Source organism: Mytilus trossulus, chromosome 3 (assembly GCF_036588685.1).
Source record: "Mytilus trossulus isolate FHL-02 chromosome 3, PNRI_Mtr1.1.1.hap1, whole genome shotgun sequence".
Taxonomy (NCBI): domain Eukaryota; kingdom Metazoa; phylum Mollusca; class Bivalvia; order Mytilida; family Mytilidae; genus Mytilus; species Mytilus trossulus.
The window spans coordinates 34491109-34511385 of NC_086375.1; the positions used below are offsets into that span (position 1 = coordinate 34491109).

A 20277-nucleotide genomic window follows, 5' to 3' on the forward strand; every position below is an offset into this window, starting at 1 on the left:
ATATATTTTTTCTGACGTCAGACACTCAAATCAATCCATGTGTTCGTAGAAAGTAGATGTTTTTGTGTCCTGTTAAATTGTTCCTTTTAAAAGTTTTGGATTCTCATAGGTTTTATGGATAACTTTTGGACTGGTTTGAATCTCGGTCTATTGCTGTAAATTGTTCTTACATGCTTTTGATTTTTTAGCCCTGTGTGCGTGCATTGCCTATGTAGATTTTGAAATTGTTTGTATGCACATTGAACGACTAATTTATGTGACGTATATAATTTTTCTGACGTCAGACACTCAAATCAATCCATGTGTTCGTAGATAGTAGATGTTTTTGTGTCCTGTTAAATTGTTCCTTTTAAAATTGTTATACGATGATGACTGATGTACCCATATTTTGACTATTTGACTGTTTATTTAACGCATCATGTAAATGTAGCGGAATTTGATGAGACTGTTATTAAAGTGAGAGGGTTAGCGCTATAGAACCAGAACCAGGTTAAATCCACCATTTTCTACATTTGAAAATGCTTGTTTTTTGATTTTGCCATGTGACTATGGACTTTCCAAATTGATTTTCCTCTGAGTTCAGTATTTTTGTGATTTTACTTTTTTTTCAGCATTTTAGAGTATTCATTTTGTAATTTTTTTATTCATACTCGGGTTGTAAACTTTTGAAACCAAATCAAGGTTGCAACTCCTATAAAGTATACAAAAAAGTTACGTTAAACAGTTTTGTTTTTGGACTTTCCAATTATATTTGGTTCTAAGAATTCATAATGAAGTTAATAGATCAAGATCCCTTTCAAAATATAATAAATTTGTAATTTCTTATGTGTCTTAGATTCGTGACTGATATATCGATTATGAAATCCATATGAAATATTAATTTAATAAACATGGCATTAACCTGTTAACTCGTGTTTTTTTCATTAAAAGATTCTCTACAAAAACCTAATTTACTTCGCCAACGGACCAGTCTGTCGCGATCCCATGATGTTTGATGAAATATTGTTTCAGTTGTAAAAAAATATATACAATGAAAAAACAAAATATAAGTTACTCTTTTTTACTCTTAATCTCTTACTTTTTTAAAGGACACACAAAAGCGCTTCGAATGAATGCCAAACAAATAGGTTAAGGTAATTTGTGTGTCCATACTACTTGAAAAATAAAATAAGGAGATGCACTATGATTGCCAACTATCGACCAGAGTCCAAATGGTGTGAATTTATGCAACTATGTCACCACACAGGCTTCAACAATGAGCAAACTTATACCGTATATATAGTCAAATATAAAAGGCCCCGACATGACAAAATGTGAAACAACTCAAATAAACAAACAAACAAAAAACTGCCTGAATAATGACAAGTAATAAATGCAACACAAATATGACAGACAGCAACCAAGAGCAGCCACTTAATCACAGGCTGAAAAATAATCCGCGACAAATTCCGCCAAAAACATGCTTCAAAGCATTTACTTTTTTTTTTTAACCTAAAACAGACATTAAAAATGGCAAATTCGTTCAACTTTCAAATCAAAACAAATCAATGGTGCCTTTTACTTTAATTTCAGTGAGTGTTGGTATCTATGTACCCAAATGAACTGGAACATAATGATTCTAAATCAAATAAGATAATAAGCTGCATAGCTAAATCTAAATTCCGAAGAACAAAATTGCCAATTTTGACAAGAAGGATTATGCCAGTTTTCCTATTTTTAATTTTATGTTTGTAAGAATGTCTTTACACAAATGAGACGTTTCCGTAACGCATATGATATAACAACTATGACTAGGTATAATAATCTTTTAATGAATTTCTTTTTGAATTTGCCAATTGGAAGGATAGCAAAATCGGACAAACGGCTATCTTCTTTTTTAGATCAAAATTTGAACACCGGTGTTCACTGTGTCTGAACACACACGTATATATTTTAACACAAACGTTAAAACTTTGAACACGTCTCTAAGCATGAACATATGACGTTAAAATATTGAACATTCGGTGTACAAATTTTGAACGCGTCCGGACACGTCAGGCGTTAGCTATGTTTACAGTGTATAATATATAAAAAAGAAGATGTGGTGTGATTGCCAATGAATAAAATGACACAAACATTAACAATTATAGATCACCGTACGGCCTTCAACAATGAGCAAAGACAATACCGCATATAGTCAGCTATAAAAGGCCCCGATAAGACAATGCAATAAATACTCTTGTCCAAACACCAATAACAAGGTCAAGAAAAAACAGACTTGCGGTATAGGCTTTGTTCATTGTCGAAGGCCGTACGGTGACCTATATTTATACAAAAAACTACAATAGGAAACTGTAGGCTTAAATTAAACCATTCCCTTTCATATAGAAACCAAGAAATGTTTGACGAAAGATTTCTATCCAAGGTATTTCGGACAGACGTTTTAGGCTCAAGTTAAAAATGATATCTCTTATTCAAACTGATGTCACAAATGTGAAGATCGCATTCCAGTTTTGCATTTTGCATAACAAGGTGGTAAGCTTTTTTTGTTAAATAATCAAGAATTTTCTAAATATAATTCCGATTTTTCGTTTCCAATTGTTAATTTTCCTTCTTTGGCATGATCTTACGGTGTTTACATATCACCACTCGTTCGCTATGCCCGTGTCTGTTGACACGTATTGGGTTTTATTGAACGTAATTTATGTCTTACTTGTAAATTATTAAAGTCAGGGATTTTGTTACCACTAATTCCTAAATAACTTTACTTAATTCTTCCATAGATTTATATATTTGATTTTGAAATTTTGTTTCATCTGTAAAAAACTTATTTAAAATGGAATAGCACATGGGGTACCATGCCCGGATATTTTGAAACGATTCTGGTAAACTTGTTCTAAAAAGTTACTAATTTAACTGTAATTCAATCTTTGAATAGTACTAATATTGGTTTTGTTATCACTAAATGAAAAGCAAACTAAATGTTAATGTTAAATATGCACATTTATGGATCTTCATTCTGTCGATACCTGTATCTTAGCATAATACAAGGTCATGTTTTTTTCTCTGACTGCTGAGTACTCTCAGATCTGTTCATTAAGTACCCGGCCACGTCCACTTGTATTTTTGTCCTAAGTTAAGCCTTTTTCAACTGATTTGTATACTAAATAGTTCATTCTTTTGTTGTACTGTTATACCACTGTCCCAAGTTAGAGGGAGGGCTGGGATCCCGCTAACATGTTTAACCCCGCCACATTAGTTATATATGTGCCTGTCCCAAGTCAGGAGCCTGTATATTCAGTGGTTCTCGTTTGTTTATGTGTTACATATTTGTTTTTCGTTCATTTTTTTTTTACATAAATAAGGTCGTTAGTTTTCTCGTTCGAATTGTTTTACATTGTCTTATCGGGGCCTTTTATAGCTGATATACTGATTATGCGGTATGGGCTTTGCTCATTGTTAAAGGCCGTACGGTGACCTATAGTTGTTAATGTCTGTGTCATTTTGGTCTTTTTGTGGATAGTTGTCTCATTGGCAATAATACCACATCTTCTTTTTTATATTATGACGTCTTTACACTAAATCCATTGTATGTTGGATGTGTACGGATTGATAATTTAGTCTTAGATGCATAATTTTTTTATTAGTTATGAGTGGCTTTAAACTAAGTATCAGTAACTAAGCGTACTCTTATATCTGCTCTTAGTGTCTTTTTGTTGTTTCAACATAAAAATACCCGCCCACGTCCACTCTTTTTTTGTTAGATGTATATCTGTTTGTATCAATCTGATGTGTAAAGCCTTATTTCACTGGTTTTTATATTTCGTTCTTATGCTGTTCTTACCCAAGTAAGAAGAGGGTTGGGATCCCGCTTACATGTTTAACCCCGGCACATCATATGTATGTATGTGCTTGTCTCATGTCGGGAGCCTGTGATTTGGTGGTTGTCCATTGTTGCTGTGCTACATATGTTTTTCGTTCCTTAATTGTGCACATTAATTAGGCCGTTAGTTTTCTAGTTTCAATTGGTTTTTATAGCTGACTATGCGGTATGTGATTTGCTTATCGTTGAAGGTTAAACGGTGACCTTTAGTTGTTTATTTCTGTGTCATTCTGTCTCTTGTGAAGATTTGTCTCATTTGGCAATCATACCACATTTTTTTATATTGTCTCACTTAAATTGACCAATTGTAAAACAAAATTGCCTCATGACTATAAAAACCAATTCCATCTAGAAACAAGATGAGAAAACCCAATCCATAAGGTGAAACTGAGCTTTTAACTAGCTTTCAGATATAGTGAGTACTCTTAGACCATTTTTTTGGCGTCTATTGTAAGTTGCTTCTCTTCTATTTAGTACTGATCTGGAGACTCAAAATACTGTTTCTACGGATTCCTAGTTTTTAATTATTGCTGTTTTGTTAAGCCAGTGCCCTTCCGTACGACCAAGGTAATTTAGAGCAATTTCAGACCTTTTGAGCTCTATCACAGTTAATGTGCCGGTAACAAACCAAGAGCAAGAGGTTCAATAGTTATTGTTGCCGTTTTTTGTACGCTGTATCTCACAATTAATTAAGGGTTTAGTGTTATACAATTTATTTTTTCTAGTGCATCTCTGATATTTTGTTACCCTCGGAGCCTTTTGAGAAGGTCGTATGCATGGTTTCCTGTAATTTTTAACATCCTTTTTATTTGGGTCTTTTGTGGATAACTGTCTAATTGACAATCATACACCATTTCTTTTTTACACTATATTGAATTCAAACAATTTTCAATTGGCATCAAGTGTTTGCGTGTGATTCAAACTTTTTTGAAGAAACGAGAAGTAGGACGCAGAAAGAAGGAACAACACCGCAAAGTGACTCATTCTGTCATAAAACATGGGATTTAACCGACTTCGAACAACCAGACAGGTGCGTGTGTTCTTGTCAATATGTTACCAACATAAGTACACAAATCTGTTACTCCGGTGCAAGATCTGCATGAAAGTTTAATAACTTGACTCTAGATAGTAGTTTACCTTTAGTAAACAACTTTCAGGTGTAAATTGTTTGTGTTGCGAAGTATAGATTTTCTACTTTTAAAATCTTTGTTGGTGATTATACCGTTAATCATTATCATAAACCAAATTCACATCAAAGGGTACAATAAAATCAACAGTATTTGTAAGTGTGATGGCCCACGTGACATTTATGGAGCTTTTTTGTAAATGATAGTTAATTGTTCAAATGATAAAATATCAATTTACGGTAATTTCGTAGTTACCTGAGTGGAAAACATCTGCATTACCGTTATTTTATCCCGCCAAAAAGCTCACCTGTCGCAGGTATAATATACTACATGTGTAAAAATAGTTACTCATCTGTGAAAGGTTGTCATTGTAATGTAAATAAACACAACGAAGACTTTATCGAGTTTGTCGATGTTATAACGGTATAGAAACAGCTTGAGAAACGGTATGGGGAGAAACAGATGTCACAAGATTTCACGCACAAATCTTTATTGAAAAAACTAATAAAACACACAATGCAAATGTTATTTATAAGGCTTACGTACATAATAACTATAAAGGCAACAATGTGATTAAATGAAGACCATCATATCTTGCATCGAAATGTCGACTTTTTCTCAATTTTTGATTAAAAAATAAAATATTTATTCTTTTTCCCTTAAGAAGCAAACAAAAAGTGTTAACAAATAAAAATAATAAAATCGAGCAAAATAAGAAAGGTCTTTGACCCAACTAAACCAAAACTAAACTAACTACTAATAAAAGCTTAATGAAATCTTTTGCTCGTTTTAAGAGGGACAATTTCAGTATTGCATTTGTCCAGCCAAAGCGACAATTGAAAACATTTCAGACTAACTTTTAAGGACAGTAATCTTAATATTGCACTTGTCCGATGTTAATGAATAAATAATAACAACATAAATTAAATAAATAAATAAATTAAGAAAAATTGCACATTTCCGACCTTGCGTTTCTTTTGCCACAATGAACAAATCAACGTTTTAGGACAGTTTTTGTATTGCACATGTCCGACCTGTAATAAATGATAAATAACGGTACAAAATGGGATAAAAATAAATAAATAAAAATTGCACACAACTCCGAGCATACGTTAATAGTGCTACAATCAGCACATAAACGTCGAAGGACAGTTATCTTATTGCACATGTCCGGCCTATTATAAATAATGAATAACAATATAAAAATGAATAAAACACAAAATTGGACATAAATCCGACCATACCTTACTTGTGCTATAATGTGCACGTTAACGTTTTAGGACAGTTATATTATTGCACGTGTCCGGCCTATCATAAATAATAAATAACAATATAAAAATAAATAAAATACAAAATTGCACATAACTCCGACCATACCTTACTTGTGCTATGCACATTAACGTTTTAGGACAGTTATATTATTGCACGTGTCCGGCCTGTCTATAAATAATAAAAAACAACATCAAAACATACATAAAAAATGACTATGCATTCCTTCACTATAGTATTGCACGGTATGTAAAGAAAAGGTTGTATTGCACTTTAATTGAAAATAAACTGAAGTGTTTTTGATTGGTTTGTAAGATGAAACGATAGGTTTTGTTTGTTCTGACCAAATGAAAATTAAGAGCAAACTAAAAGGTATATTAATGACCCGATAAAGGTATTCATCAATAGAAGTAATCAAATTAACTAAATGAAACAAAGATCTGATTTGACGAAGTGAATTCCGATAGAAAAATCAAACAATCTGTCAATTTTTGTTAAATAGTTTACGGTACTTTAAAAACAATAAATCATCAAACATCAATATTGCACCTGATTGGCCTGAAATGTATACAGTAATAAATAGCAAGAAATAAATATTGCACGAAATGGATATTGCACGTGTAGATATTGCACAAACAATAAGAAAAAATCAAATACAATAAATTATAAATATATCATCTATATTGCACTTAGGACATTGCACAAATCGACTTAAAATACTATCAACAATAGATTGATTTAATAACGATAATAGCGCATTAAACATAAAAAGTAAAATACTTAATAAAATATAAAAATAATTATCTAATACTTTACTCATATTAAACAGCAATAAATAAAATCTATTGAATGATAGCAAATTAAATAAAAATAAATATAAAAAATAAATCATGTAAAAATAAGAATACTTAATAAAACTTATAATAACTCAACATAATTCACGCGTATCCTATCCATGAAAACAAATGAAAGAACGTCCCTATAAACGTAGTTACTCTTTAAAGGCACTAAATTACACTAAATTACACTTCATTATGCATTCTTGATGTTTTTCAATACTTCTACCAAAAAAGTTAGTAAAGGGGGTTAAAAACTATATATATTTATGAAAGGCACATGATATACATTATAATAACATATACAATACATAAAAGTTTTAACATGGACGACTTACAGAGGGCGGAATCTGTAGTAAAATAACCTGAGGATTTTCTGTTGGATGACATTTATTTATGTGTCTCGTCAATCCTGGCGAACTAAAAAATGAACTTGCACAATATTTACACTTATAAACGTCATTGTTTTGTACTCTCATCGTCTTATCGGTTGTTAAGTTAGTTGGAATCAGACAAACATCACATCCGTTCTTGTTCGTAATGTTATTGTTCTGTGGTTCTTCGTATGCTCTCGTCGTTTGTTGGTCATTGGCATGATTGAGCACGTGTTTTCGCAAGTATGCCTGACGTCTGAACGTTTTTCCGCAAGTTTCGCATGAATATTGGCCTTCATCTGAGGGCGAGTGTCTGAGATCACCGGCTGTCACTGATAAAATTCGTTTGTTTAAGTTCAAAGGTTTCGAATTGTCCAAAGTTCCAAGTTGGTTTAAGTTGATATTTGCTGGTAAAATTCTTGAAGGAACGGATTGTTTATTTGAAGTAGTCTGCCTTGGTTTATGCCAACGTCTATGTGATGCTAGATTTGCAGGGCAGCTAAACACTTTGTCGCATTCTGGACATCTATATTCGACATGTACAATTCGCGGGCATCGATGCTGCGCTAACTTGAAAGCATCGTCATAATGTTCTTTACAAAGGCGGCAAATATATTCACCAATTTTATTTTCGATCTTCTCTATCGCTGCCCTGGCCTCTGGTGTTACTTCTACGTAGTTATAAGTACTATCGATGTCCCCATAAACAACTTTGCCATCATCACAGTCGGAAAGATCTTTGATTATACAGCCAGAAACGGGAGAAGACTTATCTTCATCAAAGTTAATTTTTCTTGCAGCTTTTGGCTTTTTTATTGACTTTGGTTTAATTTCATTGGTATCAGATTGTCCCCTCCTCTTATTAGGACTACTTTGAGATGGTGAACCCTTCGGTGAATAAGATGGTGAAATGTTTGATGACGAAACACTTAGCCGGTCAAATGTTGAATAATAAAATGGTGATGGATAAGAACTAGTACTTACAGTTAATGGTGACTTTGTTGGTGTGAAAGTCAAACATTCCGATGTTTTATTGTTGTTACTAACTTCACAATTGTTGTTTTCCGCATCCTTTGATACCATTACCAAATTGAGGGGACTAACGGAATATCCCGAGTCAGGTGACCCATAGTTTGTTTTCACATTTTCACAGTCTGTTGTGGTGTTTAAAGTTTCATAAACTGGCGCAATCTGTATGGTGTCTTCGCCAGAATTGCTCCGTTCCCTGTATGAGACATTGTTAGAATGTTTAGTTCTTTTCACAAGAAAATTCCTCGGCATTTTACTAAGATTTTAAACAAGATAAGGCACTATTGGTGAACGCTATAAGATTATTATTATTTACATTTGCACTGACGAAAAGGTAACGAAAGTCGGAATTTGGTCAATTTCTTTTGTATTAATTATGCAAGTCTTTTGTTTCATAAATGTTCATAGCACAAAATTTTCAAACGCTTTCTTTGGCGCCTTAATTTTTGACCAAATCCAACTTTTTTTCATTTAATTTTAGTTTATATAGGAACGCTAGAAAACGGCACACGATTAGCTTTTGAATATTCATTTTGGTCGTGTGGCTAACTCCGCCCACTAGTATCTTCTCAACTCCTTTGTTCGCATTGGCAAACAATCTATGGCTATGACTTTTAAGTAACGTTATTTGAGTTTCCCACAACTGTCGATCTTTGTTTAATTATCGTATCGGTATTCTCAGGTAGAATTCTTTGTTAGCAGGAAAATTGGCAGCATCTTGTATTGGAAATCCATATATGGCCGTGCAATTGAATATTTTTACATCTCGTGAGAAATAATTCTAAAAATGTTTTTTTTTTAATATTGTTTGTTTCTGTACGGTTTAAAAGTTGAAATAATGCTTTCAACTTATTTAATTATTGAAATAAAATAAATTCAATATCAACCATTATGTAAACCGCAAAAATAAAAATTTACTGTAAGATTGACTTTTTCCATACTTACAAAAATTTCAAAATCTTAATTTCCAACATTGAAATTATTTTTAGAGCTTTTTTTAAAGACATATCCTCCAATTTTCTTTCTTTCGATCAAATTTCCTTTTATTTTTTTTTTAAATTTTAGTATCCAATCATCATAAAACTGAAATTTTGTCACCAAAGATAGAGTGAAAAAATACAACACCTGCCTTTGTTTCGACGAACATATAATTTTTAAATATTTTGCTTCATTAAATAACTTAAATTTAAGGAATTAAAAAATGCGCGTGCTTTACCAGAAAAGGTTTTGCACGTGCTAATTTGCATACAGCTGCCAACGAGCGATACAACTTTCACACGCATTTCTTTGTGATTAAACTTATTCTGAACTATAAATTTATCCTTGTAATTTTGGATTTTGAAAATCGATAGTCTTTAGAAGTTGGTTATTCTAATTTCTTTGTCAAAGACCATTGAGCGTGCCACTATACCGATGCTATTAATTTAGAAATATGAAATAATAGCATAGCTTCAGAAAGTCTCCATGAATATCAGAAAATAATTTGCAATGTTTTGTATTATGTAAAGAAACTAAACAATGTTATAATTATTTTGCAAATTGTGACGATATTCTTATTGATCTTTATTGATAATAAACAACATAACTTTACTGGTATTTTCCATATAAGAGAGAATTAGCTACAATTAAACATCAAATTAGGTTAATGTCGGAATGGTATCATAATCTTCGGAAAATCATTTTGCATCAGTGTCTTACAATGTGAGGGAAACACTAATAAATGCATATGGATGGAGAGTTGTCTCATTGGCACTCACACCACATCTTCCTATATCTATATACAATGCATACAGTATGCTTTAACCGGATTTTGGTAACAATTTTGATAATTAAAAAAAAAGATTTTTTTTAGTTTGTAATGGGATGGAGGAGATGGCATCGAAACGATTTCAGTATTAATCTCTCTAAAATAAAAAAATATATATAAAAAGTTCGATACATATACATATTGAATACTTATAGGAAGTATTTCTTTATACAATTTTAACTATTATACTTGACTATCAAAATCTCTATATATATATATTCTTTAATATGTTATCTCATCCGAAATTTTTGAATTTTATGCATTTTAAATGCATAATTTGTTTTATATGTATATTATTTTTCAACTTCTCTGAAACCTTTGTACTTGCATGGTTTTATGAGAATAAACTATCTATCTATACCAAGAATAATTATTTAACTATGAAAACAAAAACATCTCAGTTTTAGATAAGAACTACTGTGGTTAAAAAAACAACCTAAAAAACACGTCTTGCATATACTAAGTAACCTTAATCCGGTATGCGCAAAATGTAAAGACTGAAAATCCCCCAAAAAGCTAAATTCATACCCCCCCCCCCCCTTTTTGTACATTTCATTTTCGGACAGGTATACTTGTATCTTGTATGCTCTTCAACTTCGTACTTTTTTTGGCCTTTTTAACTTTTTTGGATTCGAGCGTCACTGATGAGTCTTTTGTAGACGAAACGCGTCTGGCGTATATACTAAATGTAGTCCTGGTATCTATGATGAGTTTATTGTACTGATTTCGTTTATGATAGTAATAATGATTTGTTTGTATATTACTTTTTATGCTTCAGTCTTTTCATCTCTCCCTCAGTCTGTCATACCCGCGGCCCTTGGGACGTGGCCTGATATTCAATATTAAGAAAAAAATTGCTTCGGCCCTCTTATAGAATTTAGGTATGTGATTTTTTCAAGAGTTCAAACGTTTAGATGTTCATTCTTGGTTTAGTTATGTCTTTGGGGGTGAGTGGGGTGGGGAGGAGTTGGGTATACAAATATTTGCTTTAATTTTTTACATTCACTCTTTAACGATGTTTTTTTAATTTTATAAGTTTTCGTTTCGTTCTACATTATTCATACACAACTACATTCATTAAAATTTGAAGTAAGGTAATAATCCCAAATTTCGGAAACAAAATGAGCCAAATAAAATTGCTAAATTCGTGAATTTGTAAGCCACCCATTTCGTCACAGGGTTGAACAAGTGTTAGAATATAACATACAAATATGAAAAATCAGTGCGTGGAACGGATCGTTTCGTACCATCATTCATATTACTGATGAATATTCTAACATTTCTGTTAAAACAATTACTGTATTTGATCTTGCCTGTCCTCGGGGTTTTGCCATTTATGTACTTTTATCATCATGATGTTCTGCCTATCTACATGATCACCAACTTCAATGAGGCGTTTTACACAACTTATAACCAATTCATTATAGCTATTTACGATGTCCCTTTTCCTGCAAGTCTCTTAATCAATTTCTAATGAAATGAATGGAGTTGCGTGATAAGCTTTCATCTCATTTATCATTTTTAATTACTTAAATCATTTTCTGTGAAATAAACGTTGTATTTGACATAATAACTGTTTGCTTTTTGGCGACAGCAATTTTTCTGAATACACAGAGGAATCTGAAAGATTATTTTTTTTCAGAATTAATTCAGCTTTCAACTGTATCTAATTTTCTATTCAACAAGAAGAATTTATATTGATTAAAATATCTCGAGACCAAATTTAGAAAAAAAGACTATCTAATTTTCTATTCAACACGAAGAATTCATATTGATTAAAATATATCCAGACTAAATTTAGAAAAAAAAGAAAGAAAGAAAAATTATTTCAATTTTAAGGTTACAAAAGGTCAGGTGTTTGTCTGGTGACCGTTGTTCATAACGGTGTAGTTATTTTCACAAAGCAACTATTAGCCCATCTGACCATACCGACAAAGGATAGCGCACGGCAGATGTTCCCACGACCGTGAATGTGTGCGCGTGGCGGGAGAACGACAGGAGTACGACACACACAAAAGCCTGTACATTATTATCGTTTGAACAATGTCCCATACAATTCTTTAACGGTAATGTTTACAGTATTACCTGAGAAATTTAATGTAGCTTTCCTCGAGTGCTTTTCTTACTGAAAGTAACGGTATTTAAAGAAGATAAGATTATTGACTTAATAATAATAAAATATTGTTGATACACAGATTATTAAAAGTGCTATACAGGTATATATAAACATCTGTTGAATGACTGTGCAGCGGGAGAGAGAACACAACATATGGCAGCCGTACTTATTCTGATCAATAATATTTAATTATTCAGAAATATCAGAATTATAAAATTTAATAACCATCACCTGTAGAACAGAATACAGGTATGCAGAAAATATCTGATTACATAGTTTATGAAATATAACGTAACTTGATACGGACCAGGGTTTTGAAAAGGGGGATTCTTTATCGATAAAAGATTTTTGTAGTTTTAGGTCATTATTGATAGGTATGCGGGTCTCCGAGAATCCAATAGTGTCCTCGAAAATTAAGTTCAAATCAACCTTAAACAGAGAAAACAATCCCTTTAAGGTGTTAATTTGTAAAATAAAAAAATAAAATCTGAAGACTGTAAATAGTTTAACAATCAGAACAAGTTCAAACATTCTCTAACAGCAGACATCGTGGCATAACAAATAAAAACTTAACGACAGTATCATTTTTTAATGATATTTTGAGGTTATTAAATGACTTCACTTATTAAAAATGTTGTGGTCAAAATTTTGCACTGACATTGAACAATATACAATTTTTATTATGCACCGATAAGCAGGTGCGTTGTTCTGTTTTACACAAGACTATTGCGTGCAACTTTTTTTTCAAATTGGAATATAAATTATCCTTGAACTGATCCCATAAACGAATGTTTCAATAAGATTATATAAATCGATCATTGGCAGGTATAGGGTATCTTTTTAATGTTTGTTATTAGGTATTTTATAACAAGAACAATGAAAGTCTGGCAACATGGCACCCTCATAACATATTACGAATTTACATAACAAAATAATACTGGAAACATGTGTTGCCGTACATACTGATGCGGGAATCACGCGGGACTCAGACGTGAAGTTACTGGTTGACAGGAGATTCCATTGTATTTTACCGGAATGCAGATGTTACCAAAGAAAGTAGTTTATAAATGATAGACTGTGATTATGCATGCTGATAAAAGCTGGATAAGACAAATAAACATGGTTTACACAAATGTTCATATCGTTAAAAATCGTTAGCAGATGAAAATGTCCTTTGTCGTGTGTCATGTTTTGTCATTTTTTCGTTTTATCAAATTTTTATGTTTTTTTTTATCTCTTTAATTTATTTGTAAACATGAAAATTATAAACTGAAGAAAAAAAAATAATACAGTTTTATATGAAAAAGAGAAACAAGTTTTATATGAAAAAGAGAAACAAGTTTTATAGGAAAAAGAGAAACAAGTTTCAAGTGAAAAGAATTAAGGAGATGTGTCATAATTCCAAATGAGACAATGTTTATCTTCTAACCGCACTATATGTAAATATATAATATCAATGCCAAATATGCGAAAGTTGATTTAAATATACCTGCACGGTTTTAAAATATGATTTGTATTATGTCAAATTAAATATTTCATGGCTTTGCTCAATTTTCCATCGTTTTCCAACCATGCAAAATATAACTAGAAGTTACCTAATTTGTAGTTTATCGAACACACACTCATAGAGAAGACAACTTTAGAACAATCAAGACGAAAAACGAAAAAAAGAAAAATTCTAGTTCAAGCTGATTCCTTCTCAAAGTTTTACACCAAACACAGTATATTTCATGTAGTGTTATTGGTTTGTTTCCTCTTTACTAATTTCGGCCATAAAATTGGTTTTATATGATGATGTTTACGAACATAATAAGTATCTTAACGAATTTAATACCATAGCCTTTGTCACTTTTTCTTCGTTTTTCTTTAAACATTTAGTTAAAAAAAGTCTTACTTAGTAATATAACATACACGATGGCAGTTGGATTGCTTACTTAATTTGTTTATTTACAGATTTTTAATGATTATTATACGATTTAGCTAATACGTATTTTTCATCATGTAAATGACGGTTACCTAAATGACTGACACTAGCATTTAACTGGTTTTCATAATTCATTTGCGGTAACTAAAGTAATTTGTAAAATCCAAAATGGCCTGGCGACGGTATTGCAACGCTTAAGGGTTTATCTGCTTATGTGAAGAACAAGGATTTCAACATTCAACGAAGCATTATCTCGTCTCCTTAGGTTTGGTTTAATTTGGTCCTTCATCACAATTTTGTTTTACATATTTTCTTCATTTTTGGTGAACATTTGAAGGCGACCATTTTGGATGTTTTCTTAATGTTTCGATAAATTTGTTGTTGATTTTTACACTTTATATCATTGACCTTTCAACCTGTTATTGAACATTTTTTTAATGAAAAAAGATTCTGGTTCGTCACAAAGATGGTGCCAATAACGTTAAATGCGTCTCGGCAGGGTCACCTAAACTATTTTCAAAAGTTCAAAAATAAAATTAAACATCATTAATTAATATGAATCTCAAATAGATTTTGACATAATTTATGTTGCAGTCTTTCAAACGTTCTAATGTATTAAATGTTCTGTCATTCCAGGTTAAATTTCAAATTAAAGGCGGGACATCTGTGAAGATCGTATCAATTTATCATTAAGCCGTTAAATGAACACGTAGATATGGTCACACCAACGGCTCATTGAACATACATTCGCATCACTGATTACTAATGTAATTGTATTTGTGGTTTTTTTTCCGGGTACAAGGACATGGTTTTAATGAGTATGTCGCGTGCCAACAATTTTACCGTATAGTTTGTTTATATTATTATTTAAATCAGCATTTAGAGATGGATATCGCAAATAAAACCATCAAGATGATGTGATTGTTCTAATTGTAAAAATATTTGTCAAGTGTTTATTTTCAAGATTATCAAATAATTATCGCTTATTGCTTTCAACACTTACACTGCCTGTCAATATTAAAGTATCTATTTCTATTTCTGATGAAATGGTCCGGATACTATTCTTTATCTACTCCTTATCTTTTCATTTTTCAGTCGAAATAAGGGTTGTCTTGGGTCGTCAGACTCACTGCCTTACCTCGTCCAGTGTGAAAAGTCAGAGGTGACTTGAGGGGGGCTTTGATTGGATTTTATTTCTTCATAAAATCGTCCAAATATATTTTTTTATACTCCTTTAGTTTAATGCTACGATGCCTCCTTTGAAAAATCATGGATCAACTGAACCCTGCATGAGAGGTGCCGGTTCGGATTTATGGGATGCACAAATACGCAGCAACATCCCTTCGGGACGTTAAATTCGACGACTTGTGTAGGGAAAGCCCTACTCGCTGCACGTCAAAGAACTGTTGCAGCAACCCTATGATTTATCCGTAGTTGACATATTTCAAGGCAAAATCCCAACCCCAATCTAACATGCCCTCATTTTTCAGGGGTTGTTTCTTTTCTTCGCCCTCTCGACATCAACATGGCAGAACCTTTACATGTTGTATATATGTAGACAACTTGTTCTATAAAATACTTGCCACTGGACAAACAGTCACCAATCAATCCATCTTTTTATTTTGATATTTTTTAAATCGGAAGAAAAATATAATGAAAAGTATGATACATGAAGATTGGCAAAGTCTGGACAAAATAAATTTCTTATTTGTGATGATGAGAGGACACTCGTTGCCCGTTAAATGAAATCACATTTTGTACAACTCTTCCCCGATCATTTAACATATGTACATACTTATGAAGGAACCAATGTTGAAGTAGCACAATTATTCTCACCGCCGAAAAAATTCTACATGGAACAAAAGATTGTGTTTTAATTTAGTGTTAACTTTTAGACAGTTTAAATTATCTTAATAATCAGTTATGTACAAATGTCAAGTTTGTATAAAAAAAACTAGTTTAGGCTTACTCTATATAGCAAAAAGAGTTAGAAATTAATGTTTGCACTTGAACAATTGTATTGGTCTTCCAGCGTGATTGGAACTTAAGCTGTTGCTTTACTATAATATTAAATTGATCTATAGGCATCTTGCATTCAACAAATTTTTCACTTTCTTTTTCGTTTTAAATGTATTGTACCGCTTATCAGTTATCAAAGAAAAGGCATCGAGGACATAGATTGATACCAATCATTTATATTATAAACATTTCAATGAAATTTTAAATGGTTTAACAATAACTTATTTTGGAAGCATATTGCTTTGACTTACGACAAATGCTTTCTTTAATTCCCCTTTACTTTTTACCCCAGTGAAGGCGGCTTAAGGCTTACTTTCCTTGTAGTTTAATGTCCAAACAAACAGATGTTGGAAATCAGATTTTCTTTTGTCATTTATTATATATGTTGAAAATTTATGAAATTAATATATCAAACTGGTGTTGAAATAAGATAAATGGAATTAAGTTTTATTAATATGAACTTTATGATGATCAATTTAAAATTTAAAAAAAACTCTAATTGGTTCATCGTTTGCATAAAACACGCGCTATAATATGTTGAAAAACTCAGCATGAATCAAAACAGTTAGATTATTTCCATGTTTAAATATTAATGAGAGTAGTGGCATTTAATAGTGTTGGTATTTAATTTATTATCTGATTTCAAACTTTACGCTCAAACATTTTCCAATGTATTGCTTGTCCTTTTGCAAATGTCGATAATTTCAATATTTTGATTTTTTAGATGTTTTATATTCTGATTAGTTTGTAATAACAGAACATGACATTTGAATATTTTCCGATATCTGTATAAAAAATCAGTCATTTATTGAGCGACAATTATAACCATTAAAGACCGTCACTTATTGCATTTAAACACGAATGATGGCGGTATTGTTCTTTAACAGCGTGTTGTCTTATTCTCTCCTGATAACTGAATCACTCGTATGGATGAAGCCTTTGTCACGATTCCAAATTGAAACTTATATGATACTCCAAAAATCTCTTCAAAACAGAAGAATGCCGGCATAAATTCACACTTTAGAAGATTAAACGGAAACTTGACGCTAGAATCACGCGTTCGGTTCCTTTGAGAAGCTCAGTGGTAGTTCGGTTTATCCCCGTTGTTACCAAACATTTTATACAAATTATCGCATATTACTTGGTATTGGCAAAATTAATAACCGTCCGACTGTCACTTGTTGGTATAGAATCTACAGAAGTGTTTTATTAAATGACAGATGCATAGATTAATCTAACGAACGGAAATAATTTCAGTGGAGAAGCAGCGAGATAGCAACGATATAGAGTAGAGTTATGATCAATATCGCAGGCGACACAATGCACGTGCAGCAGCGCGAACAGACGAAAGAAACTTCGAAACAATGCTGAGTTTCCAGAGAGTTGAGTAATTTCTCTTAAATAATTTCAAAAATAACAAAGACATGTGCGTTAGTAATAATGAAACTCAAATCATTATTCATCAAAAATCTTTAATTTGACATTTTTTGAAAGTCCCGTTTATGGTTGACTAAATAGTTTTATGAAAATCCCATTGGCGTAGAAATGATCGTCACGATAACAATCCAATTTAACAGTTTTCTATCAATTTGAAATAATATTTTATATTAGCTAGAGTAATGTTGAAATCGCCGACAAATAAGCTAATTAAATTGTTAGTCATTGAGACAATGTTCAAATGAAAATATGGATTTATAATTTTACACTGATTTTAAAAATTGACCTTTTTAAAGTTCACTTTATTTACACCATTACGGGGCTAATCGCTTCATCTCTTAACGATCGTTTAATTTCATCAATATTTGAAAAGTTCAATGATCTTTTAAAGAAGCGGAACAGATGAACAAAATACTTCAAATCATCGTTACTGTAGGTTTAAAGGTAGAAAGGATTATGAAATTTTGTTATATTTCCACTTTTCACCTGCTCAACAATATTGCAGGCGCGTGCGACAGGCGGTTTCTATGATCGATTTGTCCAAAAAAGACAGGTGTACGAAAGAATATACCGTTTGTCGCGCGCGTGAATATGAAGCACAATAGAAACCAATATAATTGGTTAACATTTTGTATTTGTTGTAGGGTCTATTTACCTGCTATAATTCCCATAATTCTGTAAAAAAGTAGAAAACAAAAGCTATGCAGTAAATTTAAATAAAAAAAGGTCATAAAAGGACATTTTATTTTCATTAAAGGCGTGTGCCGCTCGCGTGTCACCTGCTGTATAAAAGTTTTATTAAGTTCGACATGAAAAGACTTTAAACTTAAACATGCGGTTTATATTATTTATTCATGATTATTCAATTTCTAACTGGACTGTTTTTGATCTTTGAATTAAAATTGATCTTTCATTTTTTCCCATACAATTGTTTTGAATTTTAGATGTAAAGAAATGTTTTTACAAATAGTTGTTTTAAAAATCGTTTGAATGAGGAAAACAAATCAGATACGTATTTTTAAAGGAAAAGACAAGCATTCTGATTATCAGTAAAATAAAATATAAAATATGTATGAAGGTATTTTATTATGGGTAAGTTAGGGATGATAATTTCTAAAAAAAAAAATAATATCGCTTTATCATGTTTATAACTGTTAAAACTACTCTTAAATTTTTGTTCATACTTCACCTATAATCGCAAGGACAATCCATATCAAAATATAAAATGTAATGCTTAAAAAAATGGAGAAAAGCATATTGACAAATATGAATTATAACCGTGTGTTTATATGACTCTGGAACGACTAAGTGTCCTTTTAAGATAGTTTGGTATATATATTCAGATGGGCAACGATATATTGTATTTTTCATATAAATTCAAGTTATACACTTACAAATTTCTTCTTTTTATTTCTGATGTCTGATATTTTTTTTTCAATGTAGAAGTTGTTGCCTGATTGTCACTTTGCATAGACTTCGGTGAAGTGCGAGTTTTTTGTTTTTTTGTTGTTGCTACGTGTTATGAAAGGACTCAATGTGACATTGCGATGGAACTGAGAAAAGCAATAAAAGCGCCATTCTTTTGCTTTTTGTGATGTGCATTTACTTATAGTATGTAAATATAGATGAATATCTTATAAGTTCTACCTTCATGATCAATTTTGACAAAAATTCAGTTTTAGAAATTTTATATTGAGCTTAATTTAAAATGCATTTTTTCACATAATAATGACGAAAACTTTCTTCTTTTAAATACACGTAATCAATAAAACTCTAAATTAGGTAATGTGGTATATAAAATTCTTCCATGTTATTTTCATCATATAAATATTTAAAAAAAATTGCACATCAAAACACAAGTTTTAAAGCATTTGTGTTAAAAATTAAAGATGATATTTTAACTTAAAAACAAATCATTTTTGAGATATAAATAACTACAATTTCTAATGGCGGAATCTGACAATACATTCATTATGATATTAATTTCACGACATTTATTTTTAGGTTCCTTGTTAGTTTTTGTTTTTGCGCAGGAGCAGACACACACCTGTCCCCTATCACAATGAAGCCAAATGTAAATTTGTCTTTCAATACGGAAATCTATATCGGCTGCTGTCGGTTATTCTTTGAGGTAGCAGACGAGTTATAATCCTGAAAAATCCATAAGACACGCGCGCATGGCACCTGCATGAAACTTCTCTATTTCGTTTTGCCCGCCAAGACTTTTGATAGGCCAGCTGCCCCAAGCTTACTGTCGTGCGGTCAATAAATGTCAATGCAGAAATGTATCTGAGGAGAAATATTGCCAATAATTACATATGAAATGTCGTAAAATTTTATTTTATAGATTACAACATACAAATAAAATACGAAAAGAAAGATATTGTCCGTTTCTAACATTAAACATTTTTAAACGATACAATTTTTTGCATATGATAACTCGTTCGTAAATATTTGACAATAAAATCGTAAAAAAT

The 20277-nt window shown here is 31.6% G+C and overlaps 1 protein-coding gene across 1 annotated transcript; it reads right to left on the minus strand.

Annotated features, from left to right (window-relative positions):
• Positions 1-5462: 5462 nt before the first annotated feature.
• On the minus strand, positions 5463-9020 carry LOC134711308 (insulinoma-associated protein 1a-like). Its single transcript, XM_063571840.1, has one exon. It carries the CDS (start codon positions 8747-8749, stop codon positions 7415-7417), a length of 1335 nt encoding a protein of 444 aa, XP_063427910.1. The 5' UTR covers positions 8750-9020; the 3' UTR covers positions 5463-7414.
• Positions 9021-20277: the final 11257 nt, after the last annotated feature.